This window comes from Oreochromis aureus, linkage group 12 (genome assembly GCF_013358895.1).
Source record: "Oreochromis aureus strain Israel breed Guangdong linkage group 12, ZZ_aureus, whole genome shotgun sequence".
Classification (NCBI taxonomy): Eukaryota; Metazoa; Chordata; class Actinopteri; order Cichliformes; family Cichlidae; genus Oreochromis; species Oreochromis aureus.
In genome coordinates, this window is record NC_052953.1 from 7,012,290 (window position 1) to 7,025,634 (window position 13,345).

At 38.7% G+C, this 13,345-nt stretch overlaps 1 protein-coding gene across 1 annotated transcript in view; it reads right to left on the minus strand.

Annotated features, from left to right (window-relative positions):
• Positions 1–3,023: 3,023 nt before the first annotated feature.
• LOC116313599 (phospholipid-transporting ATPase ID-like) overlaps positions 3,024–13,345 on the minus strand; it is a 53,500-nt gene continuing 43,178 nt past the window's right edge. Inside the window, exons 18-28 of the mRNA XM_039621209.1 lie at positions 12,864–13,028; positions 11,003–11,114; positions 10,798–10,903; positions 10,574–10,709; positions 10,093–10,276; positions 8,662–8,885; positions 7,917–8,000; positions 7,513–7,758; positions 7,275–7,413; positions 5,927–6,057; positions 3,024–5,242 (exon numbers count right to left, since the gene is read on the minus strand). Coding sequence (XP_039477143.1) covers positions 4,913–5,242; positions 5,927–6,057; positions 7,275–7,413; positions 7,513–7,758; positions 7,917–8,000; positions 8,662–8,885; positions 10,093–10,276; positions 10,574–10,709; positions 10,798–10,903; positions 11,003–11,114; positions 12,864–13,028 — 1,857 coding nt within the window. The 3' untranslated portion in view covers positions 3,024–4,912. The remainder of the gene's footprint in view (positions 5,243–5,926; positions 6,058–7,274; positions 7,414–7,512; positions 7,759–7,916; positions 8,001–8,661; positions 8,886–10,092; positions 10,277–10,573; positions 10,710–10,797; positions 10,904–11,002; positions 11,115–12,863; positions 13,029–13,345) is intronic.

The window sequence follows — 13,345 nt, forward strand, 5'->3', positions numbered from 1 at the left end:
AAAGACAAAAAAACAAAACAGGTGCTCAGTGACATGAAGATAAATGTGAAGCCAAATGTGTCCCTGAACGGATTAAAGGATTTCTTAATCAACTTTGTAGTGTGTGTACATTGTGATAAACCTCCTAAACACAGGTAGATGTTATCAAGTTTCTACAGCATGTCTTACTTGGATTAGATTCTATACAGCCATCAGAGTCCACTTCTCTTGTTCAATGAGGCGAACAGGTTCACCATTAGGTTTTGCTAGTTTAATGGCAGAGGAAAATTGGACATTAGTGAGGATGCACAATATATAATATCCCTGTGCTGTTCAAGGAGGATATGCCCTTTAACTTATTTACATTACCACTAAGCTCCACATGTTGCACCATTTGATGACTACAGCACAGCCACATAAACATCAAAGGGTTGTTATTGTATAACAGCAAAAGTTATTTTTGGTCCACTCTCTTATAATGACATAAAGTTTGGGTTGATTTTGATTTATAATATATTGATGTAAAAGCCTTGAACACCATTCCCACATTTGTCACCAAGCTGGGAATGTTTGGAGTAGTTCAACGAAGGAGTCATATCTTCTCGTTAATTCTGTTTACACGCTGATGAATACTGATACGTCCAAAATATTTGTATATTCTTTTCTCATATCTCTTCAATTATCTCGTGAATTCCTCATATTCATTTTGCAATTTATCCTTAAAAGCAGCAGATTGGGATCATTGAACAGGTGTTTAATATCAATAAAGTGTGGCAGAAATCAAAAATGGGCAGTGGGTCGTGGGGTATCATAAGAAACTGACCTTTACTAATAATTTGTTTTAGTTAAGCAATAACTGAAGCCAAGGGCGTAGATTTGGCATGGACGGAAGGGACATGTCCCCACCAATATCCAGCGATTATTGATTTGTCCCCACCAATAATTTGATCTCTTCGAGTAAAGAAAAACAAAACCGATAGAAAGAAAAAAAAAACGATCTATCAACGTCTCATTCACCCAGCGGTGCAGAAAGAGTTAAATTACGTTCTCTACTGGAGTCCTACCTCATGTGACAAATATGGCCAATGTGATTGGCTGTGCCTATCAGGGAGCTCTGTTTAGTTTTAGCAGCGGCAAGCCTGCGCTGCGAGGAGCTGCAAGGAGGAGAGGAGGATGGCAGCAAAAAGGAAGAACCTGAATATAACAAAGTATTTTTCAAAGAAACCTGTAAGTCACTTAAAGTCAAGTTCGCTCATAAAATGTGTCCGTCATAATAACGTTACAGGCTATGCTAGGCCATACATGCCAACACTCCTGATCTTTCCAGGAGAATCCCAAATTTCAGTGCCCCTCCCGAAAATCTCCCGGAGCCACCATTCTCCCGAATTTCTCCCGTTTTTCCACCCGGACAACAAAATTGAAAAACCATATCCCAGACTGGCCCAGCCAATTCCAGTTTCCAACAACTACACTGCAGCTACTTAGTTTTAATATTAGTCTTATTACTCTTTCTGGGTCGCAAAATAAACTTTTAACATATTTTCAGGCGAGAATGTAGCTGTGTAAACTTCAAATATCTGAGCCGGGGAGAACAGCAAACTCCCGGCACATCGTTTTAGCCTTTGGCCCACATCAGTCTAAAATTGTATGTAACCATGAATAACGTTTTGCCATGTCCACCAGGAGAGACTGGACAGTATAGATGTAAAACAAATATGCCAGCAGTTTATCTCAGTTAACGAGAGGAGAAGGCATGTGTTTGGCTCCTTCACATAGTGGACATTGAGTTGTTGTGTGGGGCACCAGTAGTCCATGTCTGTTGCTGTTAAAGTAGTTCATGTTTAGAATAAAAAATCCCAGCTCACTGAGTTGATTGGGGCAATAGTGTGCCTAAAATGTTGCATAATTTTGCTGAGAGATCTTTTACTTTGTGGTAATCTTAGATGAGTAGTTTTATGGACAAAAACCAGCAGGTCACTCAGTGTTCCCTTAGTGCTAATGTGTAAGAGATGTTGGTGTACTATAACTGAAGTAATGTTGTTAAGTCCTTAAAGTCAAATTCTTTTATTGTCATGACTCTATTTGAAGCTATTTTTATTTTTGTATGATACCTGATTTATATGGAATATGGCTGAAGTAAACGAAAGTCTAAAATACTTAGTCATTTGTTTAATAGTAATTTAACATTATATAATTCACATATGAATTGTAATTTTAAATGGTTTAAAAGCATGTAGAATAGCATATGTAGGCAAGTATAATTCTGCTTTTTTTATCAAAAAGCAAAGACAAAAAAAGAAAAAAAAAGGAGCCGTGCAGGGTTCGGTGGTTGTATCATCCGTCCCCACCAAAACCAAAACCAAATCTACGCCCTTGACTGAAGCAAAGAGTATGCCTCATTATACTCCAGGATTTATTTTCCATTTAAATATCTAAACAGTTTGGATGTAAATCAAAAATAAGATATTTTTTGCAAAGTTTTCCCAAATTCAGCAAGTTTGGTGAAATGCTTTCAGCACACAAGAAAACAATAAACACAAATTTAAAAAAACAAAACAACAACAAAAACAAACAAACAAACACACAAAGTGTAAACCTTTGTTAAAAGCGGAATATTATGGCCATATAAACATTGTTATCATTATTGCTTTTTACTTTGGTGTATGATGGGGTATTCACAGAGGTGGGTAGTAACTAATTACATTTACTTGAGTAACTTTTTGGAAGAAAAAAAAATGCTTTCAGGAGGAACTTTTCTACACTGTACTTTTTACTTTTACTTGAGTAATAATATTATGAAGTCTTGCTACTCTTACTTGAGGAAAAAAAATCTTACTACTCAGTGTGAGTAACTTCATTTAATGAATAATAAACATGTTTTAACCAAAAATGCATGAGACACAGGCTATGTCCACACGTACACGGGTATTTTTGAAAACGCAGATTTTTCTGTGCGTTTGCACCTTTCGTCCACACGTAAACGGCGTTTTCGGTCACTGAAAACGGAGATTTTTAAAAACTGCCAGGGTGGAGATTTTCGAAAACTCCGTTTTTGCGTTTACCTGTGGACGAGGAAAACGGAGAAAACGCAGCGTCAAAGGTGTGCGCCTTTTTTGATGTCACACTGTGCGCCAGGGTATTGTTTCGGTGAAATGAATTTCTACAATGGCGGACTTAGACAAAATACCATTACTGTTAATTTTACTCTATGCAGTGTTTCAATGCTTACATAAACACACAGTTACTGTCCCTCCACACATAGGACTCAGTTCTGCTTCTATGCGCCATCTTTGTTTACTCTTTCCCACCCAGGCTCCTAGACTTCTGATTGGCAAACATTTCTACACGGTTAGGAATATATCGCCACCTGCTGCTTTGGCATGTTCCTAGCAGCGTTTTCCTTCGTTTTTGGCTTTTACGCGTGGACGGGATTTTTTTTAAAAACGAAAACGGAAAATCTCCATTTTCAAAAATACCCGTGTACGTGTGGACGTAGCCTACAGTTTATATCAAAGTGAGACTTGTTGTTTGTACATAAGGTTTGTTGTTTTAACGTTATTCTATCTGCTGAGCCTGTTGTGCCATTCGGAGAAGTAAAGTATCACCATGTATTGTTACTGGAAGTACTTTACCCAATTTTAGCATATATTTATATTACCTTCTCTAAATATTAGTTTCATATTGATTTTGAAAAAAATAGATTTATTAATTTGTAATTATGTTTTTTATATGTAATATTTTTATTTTGCTTTTCAGTATAAAATTTTATATTTTTGTCTGTCTGATTATCTCATTTTTAAACATTAAATCAGATGTTATTATCAGTTAATCAGTACTCAAGTAGCCGTTTTCACTAATTACTTTTTTACTGTTACTTGAGTAATTTCTTGGACGGCTACTTTTTACTTTTACTTGAGTAAAACTATGTTGAGGTAGTGCTACTATTGAGTACATTTTTTGGCTAATCTACCCACCTCTGGGTATTCAGGCCACTCAACTTTAATAAAATAAATAAAGTCATTATGGGCCAGGGACCTCACAAATTTAAATTTTGTACAAATGTTGCTACAACGCCAACGACATCTCTCTCCATCGAAATGTTTTCATTCATTTTTGGATCAATAGCAATGTTTAAAAAAGACTCAACTGACTCTATCAACATACCAAAATTTACTTTCTGTGACTTTTTGGTTTTACCAAACCTTAGAGTTAAGGGATGCGATTCCTCGACATTTTTCTTGTAAAATTATGAGTTTTCTTCTCTGGGAATTACACCCCACTCCACCCCTGGGCCCTTAATATGGTACTGTATTAGAAGAAGCAGTTTATGATATGTTTGGTTATTCCCCACTGCCACTGTGACACAGCCAAAGTGCTGACCGCTTGTACAGCTTTCAAATTAAGAAAATAAAATGCTTTAAAAAGATTTTAAAAAGTCAATATCTTGTGCAACATGGCTTTGCTCGTTATTTCCTCTGCAAACACTGCTTTCCAGCTGGACTCCCAGATAGACTGGGTAGCCTGTAAACATGATGACATATTGTTTCCTGTCCTATTTGAAGACAAAGCATCCTGTTGTTATCTATATTGACAGAAAGGTTTCATTAATCACCCTCTCATCCGCTGGCATCTTAAGAATACGATTCATATACCCATCATAATGGCTACATTTGTTGCTGTAGTTCCCTTTGATGACACCATTTCAGAGAAAAATGTAAGGACCTAAAGTCATGTACTCTTCAAACCTCGTCTTCTGTGTCGGGCAGGTATGAAAAATCTTTGACATGAACTTCTCCGGAAAGCCCAAGCAAGCTCTTCATTGCAACAAATAGGACCTTTGAACACTTCTGGCTGCCAACATCATGTAGCTTTCCAGTCAGTAGTTAATTATTTGCTCCCATATTTCTCCAAAGACTCCTAAATGTGTTGTTCGTCAGGGAGCAGAATCTGTGATTGTCCTATACATCTGCAGTGAAGTCACCTCCACGTCTGGGACCTTGTTATTCTGAGGACGTCCCGTTGGGCTGTAACCAGCCGATCGTCCCATTGGACTGAAGCTAGTAGTGGTGCGGCCTGCGTGGGTGAAACCAGAAGATCGTGTCAGGGCAGGACGCCGCAGGAACCGACCCGATGTCACCAGGTCCCCATAGCCCTGTGCATGCGAGAAGGCGTAGCCCGAACGGCGGGAGCTGGTGCGACGGATGCGGGCACGTCGAGTTGGTGGAGCAGGTGTCGCTTTGGCCTGCCTCACTTTGAACATAACCTAACGTTTGGGGAGGAAATGAGACAGTTATAATGCAGGAGTGGGTGTTTTAAGGAAACATTTAGTTAAATAAGAAGCCAGAAGGTTAATGAGTCCATCTTAAACATATTGTATATGTGAGAAAACCTTTAAAAAGACAAATCCTTTGAGAAACTGAGAGCCGTGGGTTTGAATCTCAGGAGTAAACACATCTATCCAAATAAACTAGTTAAAGGATGAATCACGTCTTGTTTGTCTGTCTTGTATCTCAGGTAGACAGAATTCAAGCTGCACCCTCAAACTGCAATTCAACATACTGCCCCTTGAATGAATGATCACATTGATTCTCAATAAGCTCTGCTTTTTAACCTGTACTTGTTTTTGGCAAGTTAGCACTGTTAAAGTAGGATGAATTAGTTTCGAGTAGTTTTCTATGCCACTTTCTAGATTACTTTGTTGTGAGTAAAACTTTACTATAAATAGACCTTTTCTCTGTTTTTTGACACTTGTTTATTGGCTAGAGTTTGAAAAGGACACTGAAGATGATTTCCTCAGAAACCGAAAGTCACACTGAGAGGAGGAAGCATCTTACTAATTTAAACTAGCTTCCTGGCAGATTCTTAAAAAGTCTAACACCTAAAAGTGGAGGTGTGAGTTTTCCATGATAGTCAAGCACAGCAGGTAGAGCTGCATCTTCTCTGCTACCTTATCATTGATGGTGGGGCAGAGCTGAATCATCAGGTAACGGTTGGTAATGACGGGAAGGACACACAGGATGGAAGTGAGGAAGATCGTCAGCCAAACGTTGGGCTGGTTTAGGGAGTTTCGTGCTGTTCCTGAATAAAGACACACATACATAAGGTTTGTATTATTACAGGTGTGAAGAGTTTTTATTTACAGTACTCCTATCTGGCCCAAACTTTTATCCCTATATATGAAATCTGTTTTATTCTATGGATATCAAATTAACCTGTTAACCTTCAGAGCAATGAAAACATGGAGAATAATGGATTTTTCTCCTAACAACAGATGAGTCATTAGAAAGGATAATTAGTATTAGTGGAGTCCACAAATAAAAATAGCTAATAGGTGTAGTAGGTCCACTTTAGTAAAGGTTACAAATGTTCATGTATTGAGGCAAAAATAATAAAAAAAAAAAAAAGACGAAAACTTGGGATCAATATTATTTTAAATGTTTAGACACACATGAACATTTAGTAAGACCAGGCTGTCCTCACGTGGAAATACTCATTTTAAGAGATTGTATTACAGGTGATGTGTTAGAGTGCAGTATCTCTGTTCTTAAATTTATCCTTTCCCCCAAAGCGGTTTTTTAATTATGGCTTATAAATATCTTGTTATTAAAATCATTGTAAATCATCTTAAATTTTTTTTTTTTTTTCCTAGACAACAAGACAGTTCGCCACAGATCATTGTGACCCAAAAAGGCCCCACAGCCTTGTCATTTCAGACCTCCTTAAATACTGACACCTCAGTATATAGAGGTATCTAATGTAAAAGACCAGGTTGAAACAGTAAAAGCTCTTAGAGGATTGTGTGTTACTTCAAACGGTGTCTCAGCTTTTCCCAGTCTGAAGACACTCAGACTGTCAAATATTGTTGCACATTGTGGTAGCCTAAAAAGAAAGGCCTTTATATCAAGAAGGAGATTTTATTTGAAAAAAGTAATGCTTTAATTTGTCATATTTTAAAGTATTAAAACAGAACTGTTTCAATTTAAGAAAAAATGAATGTTGATTAGAATTTTGTATTTTATCCCAAATTTTACAACTTTCCAAGACTATGTAGATCAATTTAGTGAGAAAAACAAACATGTTGAAAGCCACTACCACGTGAGCTCATAAAGCAGATGTTCTGCAAAGATACCAAACACAATTCAAACACTGTTAGTCTTATTTGAATTACTTGAGATTAACTTTAGCCTCATATAAAGGAATGAGCAGCTGGAGCAGACATGCAGTCAATAAAACACATCATTACATTTATGGATTGGGTACTCAAAGCTGTCAGAGATGGCAAGTTTGTCACTCACCTATGAAAGGGAAGGCTGATGGCAATATGGTGAACATGCCGTTACTGTACATGGTGAATGTGACAGCAAAGTACATCGCCAGGCTTCCCAACACAAAGAACGTGTTAACTGCTGTCCAGTAGGACATCTCAAACCCCAGCTATGGGCAAAGACAGCAAGCAGGTTTTAGAGTTATATACGTTTTACAATAAACAAATAAACATTTGAAAAATTATGCAAAAGAAAGGTTTCTGGATACCTGGATGCTGACGGCAAACAGCAGACATGTCTGAGTGAGGAGGGCGAAGGACTGGTAGTCAGCGATGTCCTTCCCATCATCCCTCACTGTGTCATACATAGCAGCATAGGGGATAAAAAAGAGCACCAAGGAGCTGTAGCAGCTGTGGAGGGCACACTTGAAGAAGGACTTCTTGCTGAAGTACAGGTTGAGTTGACCTGGAACATAGAGCTGAGGATGCTGGAAACTCCACACGTCATTCACATCCTAACCAGCAGGGGGAGACAAAGACATTAGATCCTTTTTTAGTTGGTTTGAGTTTGTTTTTGGGGGGGTTTCTTTTTCCTTTTATTTGGCGGGCAGGAATTCATTTGAGCTCAGATTTATGGCCATGATATTTTCATACATACAGATGATCCCATTACCTGATCAAATAGACTCATTCCCAGTACAGGCAGCGCTGTGTACATCAGATTGTAGAGCGTTATAAACCACTCATCATACACGGTCTGAAAAGCAAAAACAGAAGTGGACCTTTAACCAACTTCTCCATTTTTTGGACTCAATTGAAATGAAGTACGTTAACAGACTTCACATTATCATTCAAAATGCGCAGCATCGTATTTGAAATTTGTAAATTGATGTTATTTTTTGTATCTCTTATTTTCCTTTCAAAATAATTTGGTCTTTTTCTTATTTACATAGACTGTACCTAGGCTCTGGTGTAACTGGTGTTATTCTGCTTCATGTCTCATTTTTTTAAATTACTGTATAAACACAAATCGTTGATAACATGTCTGCTGTTCACACTTTTAGGACAGTTTAGGGTTTTTTTCTACCCCTTCCATTCCCATTTACATACTAAAATTCAGATCTCACTATGACTTCTCTGTTTTTTTCTGCCTTTTCATGACACACAATGTGTGTGAGTGTTTATTTATATATATAATTTCTGATCAGATGCCACCATCTAAAATGAATTACAACTAATGCTCATATAGCATAACAATATTTATAGTAAATTTTACTCTAAATGGGACCATTATTTATAAATTGAATGTCATATTATATTTAGTCTGATTTTTAAGCCCCACTGACTTCAAGAAAAATGCAGATTAAAGGCATTTCTGCAATGGCTTGATCATAATTTTGTAACTAATCCTCTCTCACCTGCGCAGAGAAACCGCAGAAGAAGGCAAACCAGAAATGGACGAAGGTGAAGGTGAAGTTTTTGTAGAAGAAGTAGCGCAAGAACTTGCACATGCGCAGGTAGGACCAACGGCCGTGCACCAGCAGGAGGCGCTGCAGGAAACGGAACTGGGCAAAGGAGTAATCGCTGGACAGGACAGCCTGCATGCCCTCCTGGCCTGAGATGCCCACACCTATATGAGCCGCTGTGTGGGGAAAAAAATGAGAATGAAAAAAAAGAGTATCTTAGTTTTTCTGAAACGAAATGAAGATACTACATATATACATATACATATATATATACATACATATACATATATATATATATATATATATATATATATATATATATATATATATATATACATATATATATATATATATATATATATATATATATATATATATATATATATATATATATATATATATATATATATATATATATATATATATATATATATATATATATATATATATATATATATATATATATATATATATATATATATATATATATATATATATATATATATATATATATATATATATATATATATATATATATAAAAAAACACCCAGCGCCCCATGGCGGTTTATCCTTCAAGCTCGGGTCCTCTACCAGAGGCCTGGGAGCTTGAGGGTCCTGCGCAGTATCTTAGCTGTTCCCAGGACTGCGCTCTTCTGGACAGAGATCTCCGATGTTGTTCCCGGGATCTGCTGGAGCCACTCGCCTAGCTTGGGAGTCACCGCACCTAGTGCTCCGATTACCACGGGACCACCGTCACCTTCACCCTCCACATCCTCTCGAGCTCTTCTCTGAGCCCTTGGTATTTCTCCAGCTTCTCGTGTTCCTTCTTCCTGATATTGCTGTCATTCGAACTGCTACATCGATCACTACAGCCGTCTTCTTCTGTTTGTCTACCACCACTATGTCCGGTTGGTTAGCCACCACCATTTTGTCCGTCTGCATCTGGAAGTCCCACAGGATCTTAGCTCGGTCATTCTCCACCACCCTTGGGGGCATCTCCCATTTTGACCTCGGGACTTCCAGGTTATACTCGGCACAGATGTTCCTGTACACTATGCCGGCCACTTGGTTATGGCGCTCCATGTATGCCTTGCCTGCTAGCATCTTGCACCCTGCTGTTATATATATATATATATATATATATATATATACACATATATATACATATACACACACATATATATATATATATATACACACACACACATATATATATACACACACATATATATATATACACACTATATATATATATATATTTATTGATATTTGAGTTAATGGATGAGTATAAGGGGAAAAGTTTGGAAAAGTTTTCCAAACTTGGAAAGCATTGGAGAACAAACATGAGGTTCATATGAAGCAGTTTGAGTCTCTTCTGCTACCTTTGATCATGCTGACATCATTGGCTCCATCTCCAATTGCCAGTGTGACTGCCTTCTTGTACTTCTTCACCAGCTCGACCACCTGAGCCTTCTGCAGAGGAGTCACCCTGCAGCAGATCACTGCTTTACACATGCACGCCGTCCTCAGGAACTCCAGCTCCAGGCTGTGCTCCAAAGCGTATGCCTGAGGGACAGAGGGGGTAAGAAAAGGATGAGCTTAGAAGAAGACAGGCAATAAAAAACGTGTGACTGTCAGAGCAGCCCTGACTGTTAACAAAGACTGAAACATGAGCACATCCTTCATACTCCATAAGAAGTCCAAAATTTCTGGACTCAAAATAGGCTCTAAGTAAGAAACTGGGGACAGCATTTGCATATGGCAGCAACGTTAGCACATCTTTAAAAGTTTACAGTAAGCAAGAAAAGTAATAACAGGCCATGACAGCATGCACATAAACAGAAATTTTATGTATGTATCTACCAAACTGTGTCCGTTGATGACCAGGCCATACTCCCCATTCACCACCTCGTCTGTGACCACTTTCACACCTTTATCCATTTCAGGTAAAAACACTGAATTCTCAGCTGCATCTGGCTTCATGGAGGTTCGGGCATTTCTAGAAAAAAAAAAATCAACGGTATATGAAAACCTGTCATAATGAGATAGTAAGACATGTTCAGTCTAAAATGAAAATTTCCTCTGACCTCAGTTCCTGCCGGACATCCTCAAGTGAGTTGCCCGAGATGATGAAGACATCATTCATTTCTTCCCGTAGCAAGTTGCATGAGTAACCAATGTTCTCTGCAGTTTCTGCAACACAGACAATCAACATCACCGTGTGTGTGTCCCAGGAGGACTGGAGTCTGTTCCCCATACGCATTAAGTTCCATCTTAATCAAAGTTGTGTACCTTGTTTGTCACCGGTCAAAACCCAGATTTTGATGTCAGCCTTAGACAGCTGCTCAATAGTCTGAGGTACTCCATCTTGCAACTTGTCCTCTATGGCTGTTGCTCCAAGCAGCTGAACACACACAGAACACACACATAATCAGAATGTTGTCCATCTTACCACGCAGTTATGTTTTTACAGTATGAGCTGCCTTTATCGTTCACAGCTTTAGTGAAGGTTACAAATGATCTTCTTATGGCCTCTGACAGTGGACTCATCTCTGTGCTTGTCCTGCTAGACCTCAGTGCTGCGTTCGATACTGTTGACCATAATATCCTATTAGAGCGATTAGAACATGCTGTAGGTATTACAGGTACTGCGCTGCAGTGGTTTGTATCATATCTATCTAATAGACTCCAATTTGTTCAAGTAAATGGAGAGTCCTCTTCACACACTAAGGTCAATTATGGTGTTCCACAGGGTTCAGTGCTAGGACCAATTCTATTTACATTATACATGCTTCCCTTAGGCAGCATCATTAGAAGACATAGCATAAATTTTCACTGCTATGCAGATGACACGCAGCTCTATCTATCCATGAAGCCAGGTAACACACATCAATTAGTTAAACTACAGGAATGTCTTAAAGACATAAAGACCTGGATGGCCGCTAACTTTCTGCTTCTTAATTCAGATAAAACTGAGGTTATTGTACTCGGCCCTGAAAATCTTAGAAATATGATATCTAAGCAGATTCTTACTCTGGATGGCATTACCTTGGCCTCCAGTAATGCTGTGAGGAACCTTGAGTCATTTTGACCAGGATATATCCTTCAACGCACATATTAAACAAATATGTAAGACTGCTTTCTTCCATTTGCGCAACATCTCTAAAATTAGAAATATCCTGTCTCAGAGTGATGCTGAAAAACTAGTTCATGCATTTATTACTTCCAGGCTGGACTACTGTAATTCACTATTATCAGGATGTCCTAAAAACTCCCTGAAAAGCCTTCAGCTGATCCAAAATGCTGCAGCAAGAGTCCTGACAGGGATTAGAAAGAGAGAGCATATTTCTCCTGTTTTGGCTTCCCTTCATTGGCTTCCTGTTAAATCCAGAATTGAATTCAAAATCTTGCTCCTCACATACAAGGTCTTAAATAATCAGGCCCCATCTTATCTTAATGACCTTGTAGTACCATATCACCCCATTAGAGCACTTCGCTCTCACTCTGCAGGCCTACTTGTTGTTCCTAGAGTATTTAAAAGTAGAATGGGAGGCAGAGCCTTCAGTTTTCAGGCCCCTCTTCTGTGGAACCAGCTTCCAGTTTGGATTCAGGAGACAGACACTATCTCTACTTTCAAGATTAGGCTTAAAACTTTCCTTTTTGCTAAAGCATGTAGTTAGGGCTGGACCAGGTGACCCTGAATCCTCCCTTAGTTATGCTGCAATAGACGTAGGCTGCCGGGGATTCCCATGATGCATTGAGTTTTTCCTTTCCACTCACCTTTCTCACTCACTATGTGTTAACAGACCTCTCTGCATCGAATCATATCTGTTATTAATCTCTGTCTCTCTTCCACAGCATGTCTTTATCCTGTTTTTCTTCTTTCACCCCAACCGGTCGCAGCAGATGGCACCGCCCCTCCCTGAGCCTGGTTCTGCCGGAGGTTTCTTCCTGTTAAAAGGGAGTTTTTCCTTCCCACTGTCGCCAAAGTGCTTGCTCATAGGGGTCATATGATTGTTGGGTTTTTCTCTGTATTTATTATTGTGCTATCTACTGTACAATATAAAGCGCCTTGAGGCGACTTTTGTTGTGATTTGGCGCTATATAAATAAAATTGAATTGAATTGAATTGAATTGAATTGAATCGTCTTACCAGGAGATCCTTCTCTATCTCCTCATACAACTGGTCCAGTTTGCCCTCTCTATCCTCCAGTGCAGTGTTGGCCTCATGGTGGCGCTGGATCCACTGGTTAAAGTACTCCTCATCCAGATCCTTGTAAGCAAGCGCCAGAGTCCGCAGCCCATCCCCTGCAAATTCCTGCAGAAATTCCACATGCATATACTTATATGGATGAACGCTGGATACTTGAAGGTACACACACAAATTCACAAACCCACGCACAAGCTCAAGGCATTTGCACATATAAACAAAGGTCAAACTCGTGTTCAGCTCAAGATTAGAGGAGCAAAAATGAGAGTGAGAAATTAATCAGATCTTTCCCAAAACTTCACTTGGACAAAAAGAACAGAAAGAAGGAAAAATAAAGAAAGGCACTATGAACATGGCAGCTTATTCTGACGTACCTGCACTACAGCTCCACTGTTGTCCAAATACAAATATTTAAAACAAGGCAA